This window comes from Microcaecilia unicolor, chromosome 5 (genome assembly GCF_901765095.1).
Source record: "Microcaecilia unicolor chromosome 5, aMicUni1.1, whole genome shotgun sequence".
Classification (NCBI taxonomy): domain Eukaryota; kingdom Metazoa; phylum Chordata; class Amphibia; order Gymnophiona; family Siphonopidae; genus Microcaecilia; species Microcaecilia unicolor.
Window position 1 is genome coordinate 131,442,092 of NC_044035.1, and position 27,640 is coordinate 131,469,731.

The window sequence follows — 27,640 nt, forward strand, 5'->3', positions numbered from 1 at the left end:
TACCAGGGGCGTATCTGCGTGGGGCCTCAGGGGCCTGGGCCCCCGCAGATTTTGCCCTGGCCCCCCCTACCGCCATCAACCCTCCCCCGCTGCCGTTCTTACTTTTGCTGGCGGGGGACCCCAACCCCCGCCAGCCGAGGTCTGCTTCCACCTGCCGCTGCCTTCAAACCTTCTTCTTCAGCCGGCGGGGGACCCCAAACCCCCGCCAGCCGCCCCGCGCTGTTTAAAATTCATCTTCGGCCTCCGTGGCCGTGCTGCTGGGATAGGCGGCGCTGTTGAAATCCACTTCGGAGTCTGACGTCGTTGTACGTTGTACGTGCTGCGACGTCAGACTCCGAAGTGGATTTCAACAGCGCCGCCTATCCCAGCAGCATGGCCACGGAGGCCGAAGATGAATTTTAAACAGCGCGGGGCGGCTGGCGGGGGTTTGGGGTCCCCCGCCGGCTGAAGAAGAAGTTTTGAAGGCAGCGGCAGGTGGAAGCAGACCTCGGCTGGCGGGGGTTGGGGTCCCCCGCCAGCAAAAGTAAGAACGGCAGCGGGGGAGGGTTGGCGGCGGGAGGGGGGTGGAGAGACTAAGTTATTGGTGGCGGTGGGGGCTCGGCGGCGGCGGCGGCGGGGGGGGCGGGGGGGGGGCGCTAAAATGTGCCCCCTCCCTCTGGCTCTGGCCCCCCCTACCGCCGGAGTCCAGATACGCCCCTGCTCAGTACCCCCAAGTACCCCCTTAAAAAAGCCCTGGGTACGAGCCTCTCTGCCCACCTAAATCACATTTTCAAAGCACAGACTTACAAAGTTGCGTGGAGGGGCATAATCGAAAGGGACGCCCAAGTTTTGCTGAGGACGTCCTCGCAAAACATCCCTATGGAGGGGTGTGGAAACCCGTATTATCGAAACAATGGACGCCCATCTTTCATTTCGATAATACGATCGGGGACGCCCAAATCTTGACATTTAGGTCGTCCTTAGAGATGGTCATCCCTAGACTTCATCATTTCTGATTTTCGCTGATAATGGAAACCAAGGACGCCCATCTCAGAAACAATCAAATGCAAGCCCTTTGGTCTTGGGAGGATCCAGCATTCGTAGTGCCCTGGTCCCCCTGCCATGCCAGGACACCAACCGGGCACCCTAGGGGGCACAGCAGTGGACTTCAGAAATTGCTCCCAGGTACATAGCTCCCTTACCTTGTGTGCTGAGCCCCCCCAAACCCAACTACCCACAACTGTACACCACTACCATAGCCTTTACGGGTGAAGGGGGGCACCTAGATGTGGATATAGTGGGTTTGTGGTGGGTTTTGGAGGGCTCACATTTACCACCACAAGTGTAACAGGTAGGGGGGATGGGCCTGGGTCTGCCTGCCTGAAGTGCACTGCACCCACTAAACCTTCTCCAGGGACCTGCATACTGCTGTGATGGACCTGAGTATGACATTTGAGGCTGGCATAGAGGCTGTCAGGACATATTTTGAAAGATATTTTTTGAGTGTGGGAGGGGGTTAGTGACCACTGGGGGAGTAAGGGGAGGTCATCCCCGATTCTCCCACCACAAACCCACTGTACCCATAGGCGGTCGGTGGCCCAATTGTCTGGGGAGGCTAAAGGGGCGGGGTTAGGGGTGGGGCTTACATCCATAATTGTCTGACAACACACAAAAAATAACATAAGTAAAAATAAAATAATCACAATTAATACCTTTTATTAAATTTAGATATTAGATATGTATCATATGTCAAAGAATAAAGTGGTTGCTCAAAGCATATACTAACCACAATTGCTCAACTGCAAAACACTATGCAAAAACACACTCATAACCTTACTGTACCATAAATATTACACTGGGCAGACCTAATACACCAATATACCACCATACGGAAAATGCAGGCCATCAACAATATGAAACAATATGAAACAAGGATCATAATATCATGATACGTGTAGAGCCAAAAGACACCCTTTTAGGGTGGCTAGTGTTCACAATGAGCTCCTTTTATTAATGACCATATGTAGATCCTTCAAGAGGTAGTGTGTCATGATTTAGGCTCTACACCCTTTCTGATGTTTTGGTGCCACCTCAGTAAGGCCAACACATAATCTCTCCACTGCAAAACACTATACACAAACTTGTGCAAAAACACACTCATAACCAGTGGTGTGCTGGAGCCGGCTCGCTCCGGCTCGCAAGAGCCGGTAGTTAAAATTTCTACCGACTTGTGAGCCGGTTGTTAAAAAACGCGAGCTGGCTCTGGCTCTCCTCCCTCCCTCCTCCCTCCCTCTGGATCCAGTCCCTCACCGACTCCTGGCTTGTCCTTTTAATTCTTCGGGGCAGGCAGTCTTGCCTGCCCACTACCAGCTGACTCTCCCCCGCTGCCGATTTGTGCTTTAAAAATGGCCGCCGAGACTTCCAGAGGCGGCCTCGCGAGACTTATGCTGAAGTCTCGGCGGCCATTTTGAATCACGAACCGGCAGCAGGGGAGAGTCAGCTGGTAGCGTGCAGGCAAGACTGCCTGCCTGCCCCGAAGAATTAAAAGGACAAGCCAGGAGTCGGTGAGGGACCGGATCCGGAGGGAGGGAGGAGAATTCGCTGAACTCGGGAGGGGGGTGGCACTGTGTGGAGCATTCATAGCGTCTAGATTGCATTTATTCTCAGGTGGAAGACAGGCGTCATGGCACTCCCGTGAGTCTACTTGGTGCCGCTAAAGGGGCCAGTGCAGTGTCACACACTAACAGTCAAAATGCTATATAGGGACAAATAATAAAAGCTGCCGATAGTAATTATGTACAGTTAATTTGGTGATAGCCAGAAGCATTTTCTCCTGCTTCCAGATTCATGGGAAATAAATGCCTGGGATTTCATGTCTCTAGGCCTGGCTGCCTCCCTTGCAAAACAGGCTTTCCTACCATCTGCATCACACCACTGAGCTCTCAATGAATTCAAGAGGTGCTTTCTGCACCACAAATACACTGAAAGCTCAGCAGAGGCACAGTGCAGATGCAAAGGACATCCATATGGAGGATGCAGAAGCAGCTTAGCCATACTGAAGAAAGTAAGACATTGTATGGAATGGCCTCTCAGTGAAGGTGGTAGAGGTAAAAGCTGTAACAATTCAAGAAAACATATGATAAGCACGCATGGCAGGGGAGAGAAGGGAGTCGCTGGACATGGGTGGATGGAGAGGAGGGGAGAGAGAAGAAATGCTGGACATGGATGGAGGGTAGGGAAGAGTGAGGAAGGAGATGAAATGAGGGGAAAGGAAGAGAGGAGAAAAACTGCACGTGGATGAAGAAAATAGGCAGAAGCTGAGGACCAGAAATGAAGAAGAAAGGAGGAAAGGAAAGAAATAAATGGAAAGGAAGCCCTGGAAACAGAGTTAAGAGGACAGATAGCAGCAGAATCGGATACTGGGCCAGCATGATCAGAAAAACAGTCACCAGACAACAAAGGTAGAAAAAAATCATTTTATTTTCATTATAGTGTTTGGAATATGTTCACTTTGAGAATCAGGTGCTCAACATTAAAAGTTTATATTTATTTACTTATTTATGGCATTCTATCCCACATTAAACATGAATTAGATTGGAACCTGGGATCATTTAATTTTTTTTTCCTGGAGAGAGTAATGCATTGCCCCCGCCCCCGGCTATAGCCAGCTCTGCAATTTTGGGGGGCGCAGAGGTGGACGGGGGGTGCAGAGGTGGACGGGGGGGGGGCGCAGTGGTGGAGGGGGGGCGCCGAGGTGGACCAGGGAGAGAGCCTGTTGTTAAAAATTTACCAGCACACCACTGCTCATAACCTTACCAAACCATAACAGCACTAATTCCAAGGACAGGACGAGCTACAACCTTATGCTTGGAAAGGCAGCACTATAATTACACCTGGCTCTAAAACAACAGTACACAACCTAGTGAAACAAAACAAAAAGGGCTGCAAATACTACACGCTAGCAGAATACTGCATCTTGATCACACATGAAAAACACATGACACAACAGATATGAAGGCAAACTACTGAACTGGGAAGTTACCTCAAGAAGTCAGACTCATCACAGACAGTTCCAGGGTCCCCCTCCCTCCCTCCCTCCATCACAGACAGTTCCAGGGTCCTCTCTCCCCCTCCATCACAGACAGTTCCAGGGTCCCCCTCCCTCACAGACAGTTCCAGGGTACCCCTCCCTCCCTCCATCCATCACAGACAGTTCCAGAGTCCCCCTCCCCCTCAGACAGTTTCAGGGTCTCCCCTCCCTCACAGACAGTTCCAGGGCCCCCCCTCCCTCACTCCCCTCGAGTTCCAGGCTTCCTCCAAATTTTAAACGTCATCTATCATACCTTGTGCTGTTAGAGCAGCAGTGAAAAGCATTTCAGGCTGCTGGGCTCCGTGCTTTAGTTGTTTTGCCTTCTCTCTCAGCTCTGGCCTGCCCTTGCATAAACAGGAAATGAGGGGGTGCCAGAGCTGAGAGAGAGAGAGAGAAGGCACAACAAAGCATGGAGCCCAGCAGCCTGCAATGCTTTTCACTGCTGCTCTAACACCACGAGGTACGATAGATGACTGAGAGAGAGAGATGCTTGGGGCTTGTGGCTGGGGAGGCTTAGCCTCCCCAAGAGGCATATTTTCAAAGCACTTAACCTTCCAAAGATCCATAGATTTCTATGGAACTTTGGAAGGCTAAGTGCTTTGAAAATATGCCTCCAAGCCTCTTATACCGGGCGCCTATGACTGTACCCACATCTATGTGCCCCCCTTATCCCTAAGGGCTATGGTAGTGGTGTACAGTTGTGGGGAGTGGGTTTTTGGGGGGGGGGTTGGGGGGCTCAGCACACAAGATAAGGGAGCTTTTTCTGAAAACCACTGCAGTGCCCCCTAGGGTGCCCGGTTGGTGTCCTGGCATGTCAGGGGGGACCAGTGCACTATGAATGTTGGCTCCTCCCATGACCAACAGGCTTGGATTTGGTCGTTTCTGAGATGGGCGTCCTTTGTTTCCATTATCGCCGAAAATCGGGGAAGACCATCTCTAAGGTCGACCTAAATGTGGAGATTTGGGCGTCCCCAACTGTATTATCTAAACGAAAGATGGTCACCCATCTTGTTTCGATAATACGGGTTTCCTCACCCCTTCGTGGGATGTCCTGCGAGGACGACCTCAGGAAAACTTGGGCACCCCGTTCGATTATGCCCCTCCAGATTAGCATAGCATAGCATGTATCCCTGACATCTAGGCACAAGAATTTATACCAGCTCTATGGCCAGCTTAAGGGCTTGTTCCTCACCTCATATATATAAGGTGAGGCACAAGCCCTTAAGCTTATGTGTGTGTGTTTGTATATGTTTATTGATATAAGAACATAACATAAGAGTAGCCATACAGGGTCAGACCAATGGTCTATCTAGCCCCAGTATCCTGTTTTCAGAACAGTAGCCAAGCCAGGTCACAAGCACCTGGCAGAAACCCAAATCTTGGCAACACTCCATACTACAAATCCAAGGGCAAGCAGTTGCTTCCCAAGTTTGCCTCAATAGCAGAATACGGACTTTTCCTTGGTATCTAAATCTAAGCACCCCTTTCTGGAGTTGCCTTCAAAATGCTGTTCTACATGCTCACTTTGCCCCACTATGAGGGTTATTTTATACAACAGAATTCCTTGAGTGGGGGAACACTAATAGTTGCCCATTTCAAGCCAAGATGTTTCTTAGGAAGATATGAAAAGACAATCCTGTTGTCTTAGAGAAATTCAAAAAATCAAAATCAAAATCAAAGATTACAGTAAGATATCTATTTTTGATTGTCTAATTGTTCCACCTTACGAGAAGCATCTTGTCCTGAATTAAGGTTGTATTTTACCCTCTGAACTCCCTTAAGATCTTCTCCTATCTTTTTGAATCAACTAACATAATCTGTTGAAAAGGACTCTTGGTTAAGAAATAAAGAGCTCACCTTCTGAATGAGGAAACTAATAACTGCAGCTGAACTAGTGAATGCTCACACAACTTAGTTAAAGCTTCCTCAATACCTTTGCGTGTTACCAGCACTGATGAATCACTTCCAACAGAAGCCGTTTTGGGGGGAGTCCAGGTGTAGCACTTTTTTCACTGTGTCCTGTGATCTCAAACTCTGAGAGCAAACTCCATCATTTCCAAACACAAGCTTCCCTTACCAAGGGATAACCCAGGGCTCTGAGAACACATTTCTGCACCTTTCCTCTCAACTGGCATTTCCATGCCAGTCTCAGACATAATCTAGTATGTGACCCTCTCTGGGTCTTCCAGGGTTCTGGCATCATCAGCCTTCACCTGATCAGTTGTCATGTCATGGGACTGGATCTGGCACAGCAGCAGGACTCAGTCAGGAAGGAAGTGAGGTAATTATTTTTAGTTGGTCTGGACTTTGCTGTACCCTAGGCAAACAGTATTGTACAAAAGGAACTGCATTAAACTGCTCACCTATAAAACACATAAATCCACTTTATAGTCTGAAAGGATAGCTTGCCATTCCATATTTCAGGAGTGGGAAATCTGCGGAGTGCCATTGAATTTAATGTGGCCCATGAGACCATGGGAAATATACACAGAAAATGTCACTAACCAGAGTTTTGTAGATTTTACATTTACTTTACAGCATTTAATGTTTCACTTCACCATAAGCTTGAAGCAAATTGCAAATTTAAAATACATAGCAAATCATCATATGTTACCTAAAATGACATTACACAGATTCAAAGAAACATTTCACATAAAACCAAGCCTTTAAACTCTTTTTGAATCGAGCATAAGAATTTATCTGATATAATTCTAAAGGTAGTTCATTCTAAAATTTCAGCCCTAGGATTGCAAAAGCTCCTTTGTAAGTAGGCTGTAATTTAATATTACTTGGTCTTACCAAGAGACATTTACAAGTTAACCAAAGATTGCTAGTTGGATTATAATGCTGCAATAAGTCAACTAATTATATGGTTTATGATTTACTTGTGGTGCTTGATATATTGCCATAACTAACTTGTAGATAACAGCAGGTTACAAAAATTAAAAATGCCAAAGGATAGTCAGAAAGGAACTACAAAATCTATAGACAGGAAAGATACACACTCAAATCAAACTCACACAAAGTTATGAGTAAACAAGGGGAAAAGGGCATGGAAGGGCAAAAGCATGGCAAGTAAAGGAAAAGGAGCAAACCACAAAGTAACAGAGGAACAGTCAATCCAACCTAATTTAGAGAAAAGGTCTTTTTAAAAGTTTAAATGTTTTGAAAGATTGCTCAGCTCAAATAGAAAGGGGAAGGAAATTCCTTAAAGAAGGGGAGACAAAATAGAAGGAACGGTGCCTAGTGGATTCAAGTTGTGCATTTCTAGGGCTAGGAAGAATGAGCTGAAAAATCATTAAGAGAGCAGAGTACACAAACTGTAGAATAAGGAATTGTGAGATTTGATAACTAAGGAGGGACACCTATCTTAAAGATTTGAAAGTCAAAGTGAGGAGTTTGAAAATAACATGCTCAACTGGAAGCCAGTGATACTTCTGCAATACGGGGATTGCATGATCGAACCTATGGGCATGACAAAGAAAATGAATAGCACTGTTTTGAAGAGACTGGAGACGCTTAAAGTTAGAATGACTACATCCCAAACAATATGTTCAAGAGAATCCGCCAAAAGGCGGAGAACTCAAAAGTCCCATGGGAAAACACAGAGATAAGACAGAAAAAGTGGGAGTTTGATCACGGATGCCAAAGTCTGGAAAGACGTTTGCTCAACAACAAAAGTTTATTCAATAAAAAGACTCGACACAAACGTGTTTCGGCCGCTAGACCTGAATCAGGAGTCTGTGCGGTAGCTGGTTATACGCTGATGCTCCTGGATACGGAGGTGGTAGAGATGAAAATCATAATGGAATTCAAAAATGCATGAGAAGTAATCGATCCAAAGAAGCTTAGCAGAGACTAGGTGGCAACACTGGTAATTGGAAAGCAAAACCATTACTGAGCAGACTTCTACAGTCTGTGTCCCGATTGTGGCTAGATAGATTTGGATGGACTAGAATGGAGTTTTTCAAGGGCTTCAATAACAACTTCAAAAATTTTAGAACAAGGACAATGTCGGGCAGACTTCTATGGTCTATGCCCTGAAAATAGCATTCTATTCTATTAATATTTTTTATATTTCACTAATATTAAAATAGTTTCTAAGCGGATTACAACTTAAGAGGCCCACATAAACAAATCAAGATCAGGTATACATATGTTGTATCACCTCATACCTTATGTAATGAGTTTATCTTCTCAGGCAGACTGGATGGACAGTACACGTCTTTATTTGTCGTCATCTACTATGTGCGTTTTATTGTCTGTCCCTCTTTCATATCCTGCTGCCATAGGGCCAATCTTATGGTAAGAGCAGCAGATGATATTTGGTTAAGCGCTTCTCTTGTTTTCTTTATATATATATATATATATATATATATATATATATATATATATATATACACACACACACACACACACACACACACCAAAAATACAACAATAATTCAAGATGAATTACAAGAAAATAAAACAATAAAAGATAAAAGTCAGATAAAAAGAGAACATTAATACAAATGGCAAAAATTTATCATGGGAACTATGAGTACCCACCAAGGGTTGAATCAATTCTCTGCCCCCAGAAGCCTATTACTAGGGGAAGAGAAAGGTCTTTAATTGCTTCATGAAAGATGTGTGATTTTTTTCCCGGCTCAACGATCCCAGTGGAGAATGTTTCACACATCTGGTGCTATTGCTGAAAATTTCCTACCATGCCAAATTGTTTTCTAAATGATCTCACTTTGTGAATAGTTGGTAAGTTACCCTGGGAGGATCTTAAAGATCTCCTCGGAGTGTACCATAACAGACTTTGCGTTAACTACGAGAAAGCAGCTTGGAGATACATATTATTCTGTGGTATTTCGTGCAAGAATGCTACATCCCCCAGACCCTGTCCTGCATACCTTGAAGAAGAGGTCAGAGCGATGCCCACTCACTCCTGCATCCATGCCACCATCTTTCAAAATGGTAGTGCCTGACCCTCTGCAGTACATCTTAAGATGCACCTCATAGGGCAGTTTGCCAAAAAAGAGAATTATTCTCTTGTGTAGTAGTCTGGGTGGACACTACCAAATAAATGAAAAATTCCCTTATTTGGCATATCGGCCCTGTGCAGTGTATCACAGGATGTACCACATAGGATCAGGGTTTGCCATTTTAGAAAAAGGTGACACAGAGGCAGGAATGAATGGGTATCCCTCCTGCCTTATCTTTAAGGTGAGCTATGGGGTCTGGGAGGCCTGTGGGAGAGTTGAGGGGGTGGATGATCCACTAGATACCAAAGATGCAGTATTTTTGGAGAGTCAGGGGAGATCATGAGGTGGGGGTTCACTACAGACCAGGTATATTTTTTGGAGGGTCAGTGAGATCATGGAGGTAGGAGGTCCACTAGACACCAGGGATAGTTTGAGGGGGTCAGAGGTATTAGGGGATGGGGAGGTCAGATGATTAGGGGATAATATCAGGGGAAGGGTAGAGGATCGAGGGATTGGGGATCTGGATCCCAGTGGGGGTTATTAGCTCTTCTGCTCCAATTCAACTGCTGCAGAAGAGCAAGCTAACTCTTCTATACCTCCTTGGACCTAGTGTTTAGATTCCTGTGTTGGTCTGGCCTTAAAGTCTTCTGCAGCAGTTCTTTGCATTGGCGCGAAATACCTAATAGCATCCATTTTAATTTGCTGTATGCTGGTGTCTAATGCAAGGTTTTGCATCTGGATAAAACGTTTTTCTGCATCAGGTGCAGTTGTAACACTAATTGTGTGCTTCCACCTGCACTAGTTTTCTACATCGGACCAGGGCCAAAAGGTAGATGTACATTCCTCTTGGAATGCACATTTATATTCAAAAAGATGGACATCTGGTGCCCAGGACACCTAGGGTTCAGAAAAGTGCTTGTTTCATGGAGCACTCCTCTAGATGGATTAGGGAGATCTCCCCCTTTATCCCCCATTGTTTCTGATCCTTCCCCCCCCCCCCCCCCCCCCACACACACACACCAAAAGCAATATTGGACAATGATATCACACTCTATAACAACATTGGAAAACATGCATATCTATATTTCTAAAGTGACTAATAAAAATGGGTATGTTCTGAAATACCGGCAAAAACACATCTATATTGCCATTTTTACCCACCGATATTAAGACATTTATATTTCTGAAATGGATGCTCCTGCCACATGCAACCGCCACATAAAAATCCATTTCACCATGTATCTATGTTGACTGATCTTGATATAAAATGCTAGCAGAATGTGAGACATCCTGACCTGGATGTTTCAATTCCAATTTGCACGTCCTTTCTAAAATGCCGCTCCACATCTAATTGTAAAATGAAGTATCTAAGCCATAAGAAAGAATCCATTAGCAGAGCTGTTTCAGCTAAAATTAGGGTAGCATTTTGTGCCCCTGAACAGAACTTCAAGGAGAAAAAAAATCACAATAAAGCAAAAAGTTATGAGTGATAAATATGTTTCTTCTTTTTTTCTACAGTACTCAGCTATTTTTGTTTTTCTTTTCAGGGGTGCCCTAGTTCCTACTGTGCATTACATACTTTCTGCTAAATCAACTACAGTATATTTATTATTGTCCCCACTTCTCCTCACACTGTTGGATCATCCTCCATATCCTTAGTTAGCCAGAGAGCAGTCTTGTAGACAGAGTCCTTTCCTGTTCTGTTGAATTAAACAGGAAAGACTCTCTAGTGGTAGCAATGTTCAGAGAAGGTGCAAGTTAAGGGGCCCTTTTGCCAAGCTGCAGGAAAAAGGGCCCAGCAGTGGGGGCCATGTTTCCTGCACGCCAGGGTCCTTTTTATCCTAGCGGGTAAAAAAAAAGCCCCCAGCATACATGGCCATGTGGTAAGAGAACTCATACCGTATGGCCACGCGATGGGGAGCCCTTACCACCACCCACTGAGGTGGCAATAAGGGCCCCTGTGCTAACCTGATGGTAACCGGGCAGTGCATGGCGATGCCCAATTACCGTCAGGTTACCGCCACATAAAAGTCATTTTCGGGGATTTTCTCCCAGAAATGGCGTGTGCTTGGGGCGGGACTACCACCAGCGACCACACAGCAGTCCCAAAAGAACAAGCAGTAAGCCCGTGTTGGGCTTACCGTCACTCTGTAAAAGGGCCCTTAAATGATACTTGCTGGCAATAAGAAGAATGCCAAGGCAACTCACAATCAGAATCCACTGAAAGTGATGGTACAGAATGTTTCATGGAAAGAGCAGCAGATGCCTGGACAGCAAAAGGGTGATACCTACATGGTAGGCCTTCCCAGTGGAGGTGGGTGGGACTAAAACAGTGGTGGAATTCCAAAACAAAGGTGTGGGATAAAAACAGAAGATCCCTATTTAGCAAGAGGATGGAATCAAAGCAAAACAACTGGCATAGAAAAGTGTAACCTTTACTTAGTGGCAGACACAGTCCTAAATAAAGGCACAGAAGAGGTAACCTGTATGCCCTGCACAGAGCATCAGGTCTAACTCTGGCTGCCTTGCTATCAACACTAGATAGACCATGCTGGTCTGTATCTACCATCTGCTACTATGGGGGTATTTTATTAAGGCGCGCTCGTGTTTTTAGTGCTCGCTAAAAATAGGCACACGCTAAACAATAGAGACGCCAATGCATTTCTATGGGTGTCTCTAACGCTTAGCGTGCGCTAAAAATATGAGTGCACTTTAATAAAAGACCCCCTATGTTAGGTCCCCCCAAAAATATGACTTGTCTTTCAGACCACTTTCCAATGAGGATTTTTCTTTACACCTCATAGACTCAAAACTGGAGAAGACTTACACAGAGTGATTACTTTATATAACTGTAGAAAGTAAAATATTGTATTGCAAAATAAGCCAACATACTAATTTGCATTACTCAGCTTTTGTTCTTAGGGTAGAAAGTGCATCATTAAAATATATTTTAAAACATCAGAACCTTTTACCTTTCTCTATGCTTCTGTCTTCATTTTAAGAAACGGAAGGACAAACAGGAACTTTTATTACCATCGAACAAGCACAAGGTAAGAGACTAGAGGAGAGCATAGCTGCTTTCTCCAAACCCACAGTAGTTTCAGAAACAAGTCCCTCAGCTGCTTGCAAAGTAATTGGTCTAATTAGGTGGTAGGAAGGAGCTTCTTTAAATTCCATAGAAAAATAAGACGTGTCATCCGCTTAACATCTTAACATCTGTTACTCCCTCTTTCCCGTTTAGCTATTGAGCAGTCCTGAAGGGCACTTTAGCAGCTAACAAAATACCTGCAAGAAAAATAACAATAAGGATAAAAAGCTGAAGAAATTGCCCGTTTCAGCAGTGAAATGAAGCAAGAGAAACACCTGCTTGTGTTGTTATTTCTCTCAGTGGTTCATATTTGTCTGGGTAAGTACAATGTTTTTTTTTTCTTTCTTCATTGAGAAACAGCAACATTAACATTCTTGTTGCATTCTCATTGATTTCTATTGTACCTATCACATTTTTCTTAGAGATTAATTTGATCCTTGCTTGAAGGCACATTTTTAAAAGTTTTCTTGAAGGTGTAATAATACTGTGTTTTATTTTACTGCAAATCAACTGTAAAACATTGTGCAACTCACCTGTTTACATTCTCCCTGGGTAACTTTTGTGTTTCTTTTAATTGGAAGCACTATGTATTTATTGTGGTGTGTGTATCACATACTAAGTATTTAAATTATAGTGGGTTATTTAATATTTGTAACAGAACTGAAATTCATTGAAGATTTTGATATAAACAGACATTTTTGTAACTCTCTTATATAGTTTGGGGAGGGGTTGGGGTTGTTACCGATTCCTAATGGTAGATTAAAAATTCTTGAGCCTACAATTAAAGTTTATAGATGAATGTAGTGTTTGTTAAAGAAGAATGAATGTAATGTTTGTTGGATTGCTAACACAAGAAACTAATTTTTTTTCATTTATCAAGAAAATAGATATTGTATAGATAAAGATATAGATTTTCCCTTATGACTTCTACTGATGCCGCTCAAGTCTGTTCTGAATAGGTCATTTCTAGGGGTGAGATGGTACCTCAGTTTTCATGTCTTTTGAACCTCAGGCCTCTTTTCTAATAGAAGGGGAGTTTCATGAGAAAATAAAATTAGGTAAACATAGCTCATCTACTAAAAATTGACTTCTAATGTGAATTAAATGCTAGCAGTGAAAGGGAGAATAATGTGAATGTGAAAGGGAGAAGAATGTGAATCAGCATTTGTTCAATATATATAGCATGGAAATGATTTAGCAAGTTGGGAATCATGGTGGGGTTGCTTTGTGAGATTATATTTTTGATATGAATTTTATTAGGCAGCAAAAGTTTGAGTTCAGTACATCAGATATAGCAAGATAAACTTTTATATGTATATGTTCCATTCTCTATTCAACCCCATATCCCTATATCCCATGCTTTTATAAGTCCCTGCCCACTGTGCCTTTCAATAATACTTTGCATTACTAGAAGGCTTTCTACCATTCCAAGATAAGTGGAACCAGTACATCAGAGCTGCAACATCTGTCCATCATTCACTGTTCTTTGAGAGGTCCAGCATGGCAGGGGTTGACTATCCAGTCATATAAGTCGATGAGTTGTAGACCATTAAAAAATAACAAACTATTTTGATATAGATCTTTTAAAAATACATTAAAAAATAATATAAAAATATAAGGTATTACTGTAGGGTTAGAGGGGGTTGATAAGAGAAGCAAAGATTTAAAGGGAGTATTCAGCACTTTCCATGTTCTGAAAGGAAAGGCAGTATAGATTAGCCTGGCTGCTTGTGAATTTATATAAGTAGGTCATAGCAATAAGTGTTTGTGGTAATGATTATATGGCTATAAGGCCCATTTTAGATAGGACGTGGTGAAGGGAATTGAGATGTCCAGGTCAAGACATGCACAATTCCCCTATATTTTACAAAGGCTCTGCAAAGATAGAGCTTCTTGTAAAATACATTTAAGAACAATGCAGTACTGCATGTGTATTTCCCACAATGTCCAGTGAGCACAACAGTTTTTAAAAAGCTACAAGGGTCCTGCTCTTTCCCATTTGTGTATGGAAACATATTTCTAAAATTGCTGCTCCTGACAGCATCAATCCCCCCTCAACATCAAGGCTTCCTCCACCTCAGAACCTGACATTAAAACTCCATCCAATACCCCAGACATCTCCCCCAACACCAACCCCCATTACATAAGCAGTCTACATTGTCCCCCTGATAGGCCTCCTAGAAAATAAGCCCCCTCATTTACCTCCTCCCCCCCCCCCTCGAGCCCATCCCAAATCTTATTGGGGGTGCCTGGTGGTCTAGTGAAAGCATTGTGGCTCTGGGTTCAAAATGGTACCCTTGACCTACTAGTGTTAATCTATATTGTTTTGCAATAAAGGGGCAGGACTTGGGGCCATACTAACATTTATATATAGATTAGGTGGAGGTATAAGGAAGAGGAGATATGCTTCTCACCTCTGCCTCACCACTGGTTTTGGCTGGGAGGGGAAGGGACATGTTTAAGAAAACAAGCCAATCCTTTTTAAAGATGCTATGAAGTGTTGCTGTGACTGGAAATGCAAGATATTCTTTATCATATCAAGGTAAAGACAGGTACCATAGGATTCACTGACGCCAATACTGAGATTTCATAAGTTGGTGAATTCTGTGGTAATTTTCCTTCTGCAAAAGAGCACACAAATGTGATCTTTTATTGCAGGTTCAGTAAACCGGCCTCTAAGGGTCTCATTTTCAAAGCACTTAGACTTACAAGTTCCATAGGTTACTATGGAACTTTGTAAGTGTAAATGCTTTGAAAATACCTCTTATTACATGTACTAATGTAATTTAGCAAATGTAAATTTAGCATTAATGTGGTCCAAACATTTCTTCCTATGGTAAAATGGAAATGAGCTCGTTATCATGAAAAAAAATGCAAACAACCTCCATGACCTATTAATGCAGCTTCCATAATCCTTGTTAACAGTATATTAACTTAATACTGACAATAATTCAAAGTTAGCTGTAATTTGGCCCAGGCCTATTCCCTGGAATGCTTAAAGGGGCCTCACACAGCACTGATTTCCCTCCGAGCTGTATATTTGTAAGTCACATCCTTGATTGAAAACCAGGTATAATTCAGCCTTCCAATTTCTCACCCCTCAATAACAGCCCATTTTAAGAAGTCTCTGGATCTTTTATAGTGAGGAAAAAAAAGTCACTCCTGTATGACCAACACCATCATCTAAGTAGTACTGGTTGACTCTAGGCTCCCTTTTGCCTCAATTGAGGGAACAGCCCTCTACTACTACTACTACTACTACTACTACTATTTAACATTTCTAAAGCGCTACCAGGGTTACGCAGCGCTGTACAATCTAACAAAGAAGGACAGTCCCTGCTCAAAGGAGCTTACAATCTAAAGGAGAAAAAAGTGCAGTCAATCAAATTGGGGGCAGTCTAGATTTCCTGGATAGAGGTACAATGGTTAGGTGCTGAAAGTGACATTGAAGAGGTGGGCTTTGAGCAAGGATTTGAAGATGGGCAGGGAGGGGGCTTGGCGTATGGGCTCAGGGAGTTTATTCCAAGCATAGGGTGAGGCGAGGCAGAAAGGGCGGAGCCTGGAAGTGGCGGTGGTGGAGAAGGGTACTGAGAGGAGCGATTTGTCCTGTGAGCGGAGGTTACGGATAGGAGCATAAGGGGAGATGAGGGTAGAGAAGTAATGAGGGGCTGCAGATTGAGTGCATTTTTCTAGGTTAGTAGGAGAAGCTTGAACTGTATGTGGTACCTGATCGGAAGCCAGTGAAGTGTCTTGAGGAGAGGGGTGATATGAGCATATCGGTCTAGGTGGAAGATAAGACATGCAGCAGAGTTCTGAATGGATTGAAAGGGGGATAGATGGTTAAGTGGGAGGCCAGTGAGGAGTAGGTTGCAGTAGCCAAGGCGAGAGGTGATGAGAGAGTGGATGAGAGTTCGGGTGGTGTGATCGGAGAGGAAGGGGCGAATTTTGCTGATGTTATAGAGAAAGAAGCGACAGGTCTTGGCTGTCTGCTGGGTATTTTTTTTTTGTTACATTTGTACCCCGCGCTTTCCCACTCATGGCAGGCTCAATGTGGCTTACATGGGGCAATGGAAGGTTAAGTGACTTGCTCAGAGTCACAAGGAGCTGCCTGTGCCTGAAGTGGGAATTGAACTCAGTTCCTCAGTTCCCCAGGACCAAAGTCCACCATCCTAACCACTAGGCCACTCCTCCAGTGGGACAAGAAGGAGAGGGAGGTGTTGAAGATGACTCTGAGGTTGCGGGCAGATGAGACGGGGAGGATGAGGGTGTTGTCAACTGAAATAGAGAGTGGAGGGAGAGGAGAAGTGGGTTTGGGTGGAAAGACAATGAGCTCGGTCTTGGCCATGTTCAGTTTCAGGTGGCGGTTGGACATCCAGGCAGCAATGTCAGATAAGCAGGCTGATACTTTGGCCTGGGTTTCCGCAGTGATTTCTAGTGTGGAGAGGTAAAGCTGGGTGTCGTCAGCAGAAAGATGGTATTGGAAACCATGAGATGAGATCAGCGAGCCCATGGAAGAGGTGTAGATTGAAAAAAGAAGGGGTCCAAGGACAGATCTCTGAGGAACTCCAACAGAGAGCAGGATGGGGGTGGAGGAAGATCCATGAGAATGTACTCTTGAAGGTACGGTGGGAGAGATAAGAGGAGAACCAGGAGAGGACAGAGCCCTGGAACCCAAATGAGAATAGTGCAGCAAGAAGTAAATTATGATTGACAGTTTCAAAAGTGGCGCATAGGTCAAGGAGGATGAGGATGGAGTAGTGACATTTGGATTTGGCAAATTTAGTAAGTACCTTCTACCTTGGTATTTACTAAATTACTGTACTTATGTATCACAGTTTACTAAACACCAGAGGAACTAACCCAGTTTAATATCTGGTTTAATAACTACACTGTATTTGCTCCAACTACATGTTACTTTGACAAAGATTTCTACACAGATCTGATTGAAAAGCTTGGGGAATTTTCATTTTCTATTTGCATATGTAATAACTTTATATACAAAATAATAATACAATTATTTATTTTGTTTTATTTGGGGTTTCTCTAGCCTTCCCTTCAAATTTTCCTTTCTTTAATTTGGCCCTTTTCCATTTCAAATTCTTTCCACAATGTTTTCAGTTTTTTGATCTGTACTATTTTTTTTTTCATTTTTGTCCCCATTTTATCTCTTCAGTCATACTGCTCTTCCTTAAATGTCTCTATGCTTCTTAATCTTACAAAATTCCCCCTGTCATCCATTTACCTACAAATTTTAGTGTCAATTCTAATTGTGTACTGGGAATTATATGTTCTGGGTCTAAATCAATTATGGAAATGGGCTTTTGGTTTCGGGATTATATGTTCCATTAGTCTTAGAAACAGCATAGTTGCATCAGTCTCAAAATTAAAAGTACTGTATTTTCCTGAGAAATGGAATGTGTATTATCTGTGTCTTTCTAATACAGACACATTTATCTTTTATTATATTCTGTTCTGTAATGATTTACATACTGAGTGCATACTTTGATTTACATTTCATCACTAGACTGCCAACTTCAGACAGGGCATTATCAGAGCGAGATATGGAGGGGCATAATCGAAAGGGGCGCCCAAGTATTCCTGAGGATGTCCTCACAGGTCGTCCCGGTGAAGGGGCAGGGACAGCTGTATTATCAAAATAAGATGGGTGTCCATCTTTCATTTTGATAATACAATCGGGGATGCCCAAATCGCGAAATTTAGGTCGACCTTAGAGATGGTTGTCCCTGATTTTCAGCCATAATGGAAACCGAGGATGCCCATCTCAGAAACGACCAAATCCAAACCATTTGGTTGTGGGAGGAGCCAGCATTCGTAGTGCACTGGTCCCCATCACATGCTAGGACACCAACCGCGCAACTTAGGGGGCACTGCAGTGGACTTCACAAATTGCTCCCAGGTGCATAGCTCCCTTACCTTGGGTGCTGAGCCCCCCAAAACCCACTCCCCACAACTGTACACCACTACCACAGCTCTAAGGGGTGAAGGGGGGCACCTACATGTGGGTACAGTGGATTTCTGGTGGGTTTTGAAGGACTCACATTTACCACCACAAGTGTAACAGGTGGGCCTGGGTCCACCTGCCTGAACTGCACTGCATCCACTAAAACTGCTCCAGGGACTTGTATACTGCTGTGATGGAGCTGGGTATGACATTTGAGGCTGGCAAAAACATTTAAAAGTTCTTTTTTTTAGGGTAGGAGGGGGTGGGGGAGTAAGGGGAGGTCATCCCCGATTCTCTCCGGTGGTCATCTTGTCAGTTGGGACACCTTTTTGAGGCTACGCTTCCAACATACCCCCATGAGCTTTGGTCGTCCCCGCAACGGAAAGCAGTTGAGGGCGCCCAAAATCGGCTTTCGATTATGCCAATTTGGGCGACCCTGGGAGAAGGACGCTCATCTCCCGATTTGTGTCGAAAGATGGGCACCCTTCTCTTTCGAAAATAAGCCTGATGGTTAGCAAACAATAAAGAAGTTTCTTATTACTGTATCATAGCTACCAAGTTACTCAGTTCTAGGAAGGAGATTTTAGGCTAATCCTGGATTTCTGACAACTCTATCTTGGTGCATTATGGGACCTGCAGCACTGATTTCGGCAGTTACAATCAGGGACTACAAATACCACAGAGCTTTGGGATGTAAGTTCAAAACTAGGACTGGCAAAAAATCTCCCTCCTGACCTGATACTGGGTAACTTGGCAGCTCTGCTGTATTACTAGACATACAGAAATCAATCACAGTACTAATGTAATATAATGATGTCACTATGCTGAGAGCTAGAAACTCCAGGCTTGCCTAGGCATAAAAGCTTTTTCTTTTCTGATTGCAGCTCAGACAAATTATGCACCCTACTTCTTTGATAATGGAGCTAGCAGCACAAATGGAAATATGGCCCTCCTTAGTATTCCTGAAGATGCACCTACTGGTTAGTATAAAATGCTAAAATCATTTTTTGGTTTCACTCGTAGCAATTAAATGATAATTTACAGAACTAAGTATTTAGAAATGTCCATATACTAGTGGTGATCACCAGGAATGGTGACTGACAACTATTCTGCACAAGCTCAGTAAAAAGAAAGATGGAAACAGCATCTCATGGGCAATCTGAGGAAGGTGATAGAACAATGGATTACAGGACCTGAGGAAACATGGTTTTACTAGAGGCAGGTCTTGTCAGACAAATCTGATTGATTTCTTTGACTGGGTGACCAGATAGTTGGATCGAGCAAGAGTGTTAGACGTGGTGTATTTAGATTTTACCAAAGCCTTTGACATGGTTTTGCATAGATGATTAATAAATAAACTGAGTGTTCTTGGTAAGGGCCCTAAAGTGACTGACTGGGTTTGGAACTGAATGAGCGACAGAGAGTAGTGGTAAATGGAGCTCATTTTGAGGAAAAGGATGTTACAGTGGTGTGCCACAAGGTTTGGTTCTTCGGACTTTTTTTTTGTATTTATAAGTACATAATTTACAAATTAATGTATAGGGATGTTATGTAAAAGAAAACACATTTTAACAAGAAGAGAAAAAAACACACCAGCCCACTTTCAATGGAAACAGTGAGGGGCATAATAGAACGGCGCCAGCAAAATCGATGGCTGGCCATCTTCGGGGCCGGCTCTGCAAAGGGGCGGAGCAAACGTATTTTCGAAATACGGTTGGGGCCGGCTAAATCGATCGCTGGGTTTAGAGCAGGATCGTCGGGTTTACATGAGATGGCTGGCTTCATTTTCCAGCCATAATGGAAACTGGGCCCGGCGAAATGCAAGCCATTTGATCGTGGGAGGAGCCAGCATTTCTAGTGCACTGGTCCCCCTAACATGCCAGGACACCAACCGGGCACCCTAGGGGGCACTTCTAAATATTTTTTTAAAAACCAAAAATAGGTGCCAGGAGTATAGCTCCCTTACCTTGTGTGCTGAGCCCCCCAATTCCCCCCCCCCCAAAACCCACTTGCCACGTGGGTGACCCTTTGATTTGATTTGTTTTATGTTACTCCAGTTCTTGTATTCCGCCTATATCTATACAGTTCAAGGACGGATTACAACAATCCAAGAGCTGGGCCAATCAATCCAGGAATGACAATCAAAACAAACCGATAAAAACTAAACATTAGGTATCCCACCTTGCCAAATAAAGAAGTTTTTAAATGTTTTCTAAACAAAAGATAATGAGTACAAGCCCTCGAAGACAACAGAAGCTGATTCCACAAATTAGCTAACTGGTATTGAAGAGATAGTGTAAGGTGCTTGCTCAATTTTAAATTCTTAAACACTGGAAATCTTTTCTGAAAGAGATTACAAGTATTGTATCTAGAAGAAGACCTTTGTAACAAGGATACTAAATTCAGCATATAATCAGGAATTTGCCCAATAAGAATGTTAAAGGTGGTGATACCTAATTTAAATTGAATTCTCTCAGCAATTGATAACCAGTGAAGTTTAGAATAATAAGATTGAAATGACTCAAATCGAGATAATCCAAAATCAGTCTAACAGCAGAATTCTGTACCAATTGTAAACGGTGAATGTCCAGCTTATTTTCGAAGGAGATCGCCGGCCATCTTCCGACACAAATCGGGAGATGGCCGGCGAAATCGGTATAATTGAAAGCTGATTTTGGCCGGTTCCAACTACTTTCCGTTGCAGAGCCGGCCAAAGTTAAAGGGGGCGTTTCGGAAGGGTATGGGAGGCGGGACGGAGGCAGGACGGGGGCATTGTTAAGACATGGTCGGCTTCAGCTGATAATGAAAAAAAAGAAGGCCAGCTCTGAGGAGCATTTCGCCGGCTTCACTTGTTACAAAGTTTATGGGTATGTCTCTCCCACATTATTTCTACCAGTTCTCAGAATAAAAACATAATATGCAGGTAATTTGATAAGGAGCCGCTTAGTTTTAGGTGACAATGGGGTGCAACCGTGTCAGTGTCATGCTAGTTCTATGATATGTATACTTTTACCTGCAAACAGGTTGACACGTGTTCAAATAACATGGGAAAATGGCTTTTTAAAATTTGCCTCTCCACCAATGGGTTATCAGTTGCCCAACAAATCTTTCACCAAAAGTTGATTGCTTTCGTGAACAGTTTTGATTTAAAGTTTCCGCAAAAAGCAAGAGGCAGGAACCAAGAAATGCACATTTTGTGTATCCTATAACATTACCTTATTTCAAAATGAAATAGAAACTATATAAAACATAAAAACAACTCCCTCTTGATCTTCAGAGCACACATGAAATGCTCCAGGGCCATTCCAGTTTTCAAGACCACAGTTTACAAATGAAGAATTGAGTATTCAGCCAGCAGTTTATCCAGTGATAGAACTTGTTAGTAGGTTATAAGGGATATAAATGTATTGCTATCATATAGTGTAATAGCATGTTTTTCTCATTCTCATTTAATCAATCGGATATGATCCACAATCATACAATCTCCTTTTTTCCTAGAAATAATTTTTTTCTTTTCATATGCTAGTCATGCATTGCCAATAAATATTCATAGATACTTGTATATTCTGAAGATAATTTGTAGCTGGTTCATGGAACATAAGTCTTATTGAAAGCTTTATTTAAAAAAAAATTATAGGTTTACATTTATTGTATCAATTTGGATGTTTGTCTGTAAGAATTTCTCCTACTTTCTCCTGTAATATGGTCATTTATCAATCTTTTTGGAAAGCTAATAACTTAAGGTTCCCAAACTGTAAACAACCCATTAGTGTCACAAACAAAGATAAATGTGTCATTGCTATAATTTTATTTTTGCAGAAATAACATTGATGTAGCATGGCCTCAAAATGTTCTAAAATTATTTTTCTTTAGTCTCGGTTTCTTTCTCATGCCTACATAGAGAGGAACAGAAAGAGGTGGGGGAACAAAAAGGAAATCTTTCAAACTATGGGGCCCTTTTACTAAGTGACGGTAAACACTAATGTCATATCTGTCATATCCGGTGCTGCAAAAATATACAATATATTTTTGTAGCGCTAAGGTGTACCCGACAGCAATCGGGCAGTGCCGTGGGCTGCCCGGTTACTGCTAGGTTAGAGTGGAAGCCCTTACCACCACCTCAATGGGTGGTGGTAAGGGCTTCCCCCTGAAATGGCTGCGTGGCAAGTGCTTTACTTGCTGCACAGCCAATTCCTGCAGAAAAAAAAGATTAACCTTTTACCAGCTGTGGTAAAAGGGGGCCTCGGCTTGCGTCAAAAACTCAGGCCAATGCCAGTACAGGCCCTCTTTTGCCATAGCTTGGTAAAAGGGGCCCTATATTTCTTCTAAGACGGAACCAGGTGTGCAACCAGGTGCGCAAGGATATAGAGAAAAACTGGACTTTAATCTTTCTGATTTATTAGAGAAATCTGTGACAGAGACAGAGCTTTCACTTAGTGGTTAATGCAGCGGACTTTGATTCTGGGGCACTGGGTTCAATTCCCACTGCAGCTCCTTGTGACTCTGGGCAAGTCACTTAACCTTCTGTTGCCCCAGGTAGAAAATAAATACCTGTAATTTATATGTAAATCGCTTTGATTGTAACCACAGAGGTGGTATATCAAGTCCCTTTCTCTTTACTCTGATTATTTCTTTTGTAATTAAATTCACAATTCACTGTTTACACAAAAGCCTTCTTATCTAACTCCGATTTTGTAATTAATGAGAGGAAAAGACTTCAGACGCTCGATAACTCAACTATATATTTTGTAGTCATCGTGCTGCACAGCGTTTATTCTTGAAAATGAATTTTCTTTATGTAAACTGACTGGCGAGCATCCTCATGAGTCTCAAAAAACCTCTCCTATCTATGTGTTGTTTTAACTTTATTTCATGCATATATTGGCATTTTTAATGACGCTTTGGCACTTATCTGTTATGCGGATTGGACTAATGGGTAACGCCCGACAGCGAGCTCCTGTTTTGCAGAGTGCTTCAAAAGGCGCAGATCCCTTAGTCTGCCTCGCTCTGAAATCAATAACATAATATGTGAAGTTAGAGAAGGTTTTTAGAAAGTTTCAATCTATTATACCTATGGTTTGTACTCCCCTTTAATTTTAAATATTTTATTGTACTCATAGTTTACCTGTTTCTCCATTTTACCTCCGTCTTATATGCCTCACTTTTCCTCAAAAATGGCAGCTGTTTTTAAACTATCGACGCCCTTATGAGCCAATCAAATGGGGACACAGAATTTGCATTAATTAAAGGGACCTCAACTTTCCCCATCTAACGGGATACCCCCTTATTCTATCTTTTTTGCTTTTTCTGTTGGCCTTTCTACTTATCGGTTTAAAGGAAGGCTTTCCATTCTACTCTGTTATTCAGGCCCACTGGGGCTAGTGTTTTAAATCTATAAATCCAACGTTGCTCTGCCTGTATGAGTTTCAGATCTCTATCGCCTGTCTATCAAATTTCCTTTGCTGCCACTGATCAGTGAGAACTAAATTAAAAACACCATCTGCCATGGAGTCTTTGTGCCTCTGGGCATTTGAAGAATCTACTGCTTTCAGCCCCGTTTGGATATAGGAAGTGCATGAAGCAGGAGGCAGGGTGGAGCAGAGAGTGCAATGACATGGGGGCATAATGGCTCCACAATGCACATTACTGTTTTTAATTTTGCTATTCCTTCCTTCTGAGGAGATGGGGGGGGGGGGGGGGGGGAGGAAACAGAAAGTGGCAGCAGCAGAAATAGGAGGTGGTTTTAAAAAGTTTGATGATCTAGCTCATTATGGCCTTCCCCTTTCCAATGCCAACCTGCAGTATTTGGGGGACATTATCCCTTTTGCTCCCATAAATTACATCCATGACCAAGTCAGTCAATCTTTGGACATGGATGATATTGTATCCAGGACTGGCTCAAAGGTATCTCATACCCTAGATGAACCTTCAGCTGTGTCCTCTCTAAGATGCCCAGCATCTCCTCTCCTCTTCCCCTGCCTACCCCCCATAGGCCAGCATTACCATTTTCCTACCCATCCCCTCATGTCCAGCATCTCCCCTTACTTCCCCTATACCTGAATGTATCTCAAATTTAATTTCCCCTTCCTTAGCCCCCCCCCCCCATCTAACACTTTCTCACATCTTGCCTTCCTTAGCTGCCACTGCCACTCTTATCACCATCCTCCAGCTTCAGCTGCTGCTGCAAAATAAAAGAGAAGTAACACAAGAGAACAGCAAAAAGAAGCACAATAGGGTCTTCAAGGTTGGAACAAAGGTACAATCTTTAATAAAAATTACCCAACACATGCGCCTGCCTTAGTAGTCAAGAAAAATGTTCTTTTTTGTAAACAAATATCTCAAATCGTCCCTTGGAACTGTATCGATATTTCAACAGTGAGTTGTACCAACTAGTTCCGAGAGTAACAGCTGATTCTAATGAACCTCCAAAAAAAAAAAAAAAGACGGTTTACTAGACCCTATTGTGCTTCTTTTTGCTGCTTCCACAAAATAAAAGTCAGCACAGCACGGTCTTGAACAGAGACCTGAGCTTAAGGTATGCTATATTCTTCCCCAACTAATGCAAACTTCCTGCCATAGCACTGATAGCAATATTTAAGCGTTGCTTTACTAGAATGTGGGCGCTGCACTTGTCTTTCTCCAAATTCTGCTGCTCTAGGCAGATGCCTAGTCTGCTTATATGTACAGCTGGGCCTGATAGCATCATCTTTGCTGACACAAAGGCCAGGAGAGTTTGTCTTGTTTGATATTTTTGCTTTTAATAGGGAAAAATATCCCTAACTAACTGCATTGTTTTCTTGTTATAGCTAGAGCATGTTGTTTGAATCCAATAGAATGCACTCACACTGAGTGAAATCAGTGGTGCATTACTGAAGGGGTATGTGCTTTGAAAATTGATTGCTTTATTAATGTTTAGAATGGCTTAGGTGATAATAAAGGGGGTGGCTTTTGCTCAGGGTCCCAAAATCACTAAAAGAGTACCCCATTTTATGAAAATCCTGATCCCAGTTTCCGAGAAAAACAGCAATCAGAGCTGCACTATGATGATTTTGCTGAATAAAGACAAACCATATTGGGATAGTCCAAACTACACTGATCCTCCTTCTTTCCAAGGTGGTTTGAATTAAATGTAAACTTTTACACCTATTACCTACGGAGAGTTTAAAACCTTTAATCAGTCAATTCAGCATTAAGTTAAAGTATCTAGTTTATCAAGTTGATGAAAACGAAAAAGAAAAGTCTGTTCTTCTTAACAAACTTTTGAGTGAGATGCTAGATATTATATGTCCTGGATATGTAATATATACATATCTACAATCTAACCCAGTTCTGCCTAATTGCTCCTGCAGTTTTTAGCTTGCTTGCTACGTTTTACTTGTTGTTCTTGTCCTTTTTGAGCAGTAGGTGTTTGCCAGAACTAGAGAAAATGCTCTAATTGGCATTAACACCATGCAAGGAAGTGCTCATAGAGTGTTAATGACATGGGCAGCTTGTACTGATGAAATGAAAACATCACTCACTACATGTGAAATATCAACCTGGGTTGCCTGAGAAACTGCATGGAAATAATACAGTTGAAAACATTTTCTCTCAGCTCCTCCATTACCACAACTATTTCATTTTTCCTATTTTTAATTTTGACAATTGATTTTTAAAAAAATCTTATAGCTGGTTTGTGCTTAGTTCACAAACCAGTTCTAGCGCATCCCAGAAAAAACTATTTAGTATTTTCTTATGTATTTATCATGTATTTTATTATTCAAACCAGTAGCATAGCCAGAAGTCCATTTCTGGGGTTGACTGGGCAGGACTATGCCCAGCTGAAGATGTCCTCTGCCTGTGCCTGTCATGTCATCTGAGCAGTGGAGAAGTCAGAAGCCATTTTGAGATTTGAGCTGGCATTGGCAGGACAGATCCGCAGTGTTTCTACCCATGTTGGCTCCTATCTCAAAATGGCTGCCGCAGGAGGTCTCATGCGGCAGAGGAGCCATCATGGATCACTGCTGCCCCGACTAGCTGGAACTTGCACTGACATGGAACACCAGAAGAGAATTTAAGGAACCCCAAGTATTTTATTTATTTATTACTTTTCTATACCACATATCTAGTAGAAGACTATTCTCTGTGGATTGCAATAAAACATCATAAAAATATAACACCATGACAAATAAATATAAATGAAAATTAAAACATAAATGTAAACAATATTTGCAGTTCTGTATAATTATAAATATGAACATAAAACTTGCTTCTGCCCATGCTCTGCTCAAACCTCACCCCTGAGCACATAGTGAGGGGCATAATCGAATGCAGACGCCCATCTCCATGGGCGACTATCTCCGAGGACGGGTACGCGAAGGGACGGGACAGACCGTATTTTCGAAAAAGATGGGCGTCCATCTTTTGTTTCGATAATACGGTTGGTGCCAGGCAAATGCATCGGATTTGGGCGAATTTGAGATGGGCGGTATCGGTTTTCAGCGATAATGGAAACCGAAGCCGCCCAGCTCAAAAATGAACACATCCAAGGCATTTGGTCATGGGAGGGGCCAGGATTCATAGTGCACTGGTCCCCCTCACATGCCAGGGCACTTGTAAAAAAAAACAGTAAAATACCTCCCAAGTCCATAGCTCCCTTCCCTTGGGTGCTGAGCCCCCAAAATCCCCCCCAAAACCCACTCCCCACAACTCTACACCAGTACCATAGCACTTATGGGTGAAAGGGGGCACCTACATGTGGGTACAGTGGGTTTTGGGGGAGATTTTGAGGGCTCCCATTTACCACCACAAGTGTAACAGGTGGGGGGGGGGGGGCTGGGTCCACCTGCCTGAAGTGCACTGCACCCACTAACTGCTCTAGGGACCTGCATACTGCTGTGATGGAGCTGGGTATGACATTTGAGGCTGGCATACAGGCTGGAAAAAAAGTTTTTAAAGTTCTTTTTTTTTGGTGGGAGGGGGTTAGTGACCACTGTGGGAGTCAGGGGATGTCATCCCCGATTCCCTCGGGTGGTCATTTGGGCAGTTTTGGCACTTTTGGGGGACTTGTTTGTGAAAAAAAGGGTCCAAAAAAAGCAGCCCAAATTCTCGCTACTGCCGCACTTCTTTTTTCCATTATCGGCCGAGGGCGGCCATCTCTCCTCGGCCGATAAACACGCCCCAGTCCTGCCTTCACCATGCCTCTGACACTCCCCTGTCAACTTTGTTCGTTCCCGCGACAGACTGCAGTTGGAGGCGCACAAAATCGGCTTTCAATTATACCGATTTGGGCGCCTACGGGAGAAAGGCACCCATCTCCCGATTTGGGTCAAAATATGGGCGTCTTTCTTTTTCGAAAATAAGCCTGATACTGTGTCATTTGTACTTGTAAGCATGACCTAATTTTATAAGGTATCATTTATATGTATAAATCAGCATTTTATGCATCAGAATGTTTTATAAAATTACACTTGTATAGAGCAATGGTATTCAAACATTTTTGTTTATAAATCATATTTAAATTATTATTCATTAAAGATCCAAACATGAAATAACATGACTTTTTAATC

The 27,640-nt window shown here is 42.9% G+C and overlaps 1 protein-coding gene across 2 annotated transcripts in view; it reads left to right on the plus strand.

Annotated features, from left to right (window-relative positions):
* The first annotated feature begins 12,257 nt into the window (after window positions 1–12,257).
* Window positions 12,258–27,640, plus strand: part of CDHR1 (cadherin related family member 1) — a 148,736-nt gene continuing 133,353 nt past the window's right edge. For both annotated transcript variants that reach the window (XM_030204878.1, XM_030204879.1), the window contains exons 1-2: window positions 12,258–12,448; window positions 18,977–19,072. In XM_030204878.1, the coding sequence (XP_030060738.1) occupies window positions 12,388–12,448; window positions 18,977–19,072 (157 nt within the window). In that variant the 5' untranslated portion in view covers window positions 12,258–12,387. The remainder of the gene's footprint in view (window positions 12,449–18,976; window positions 19,073–27,640) is intronic.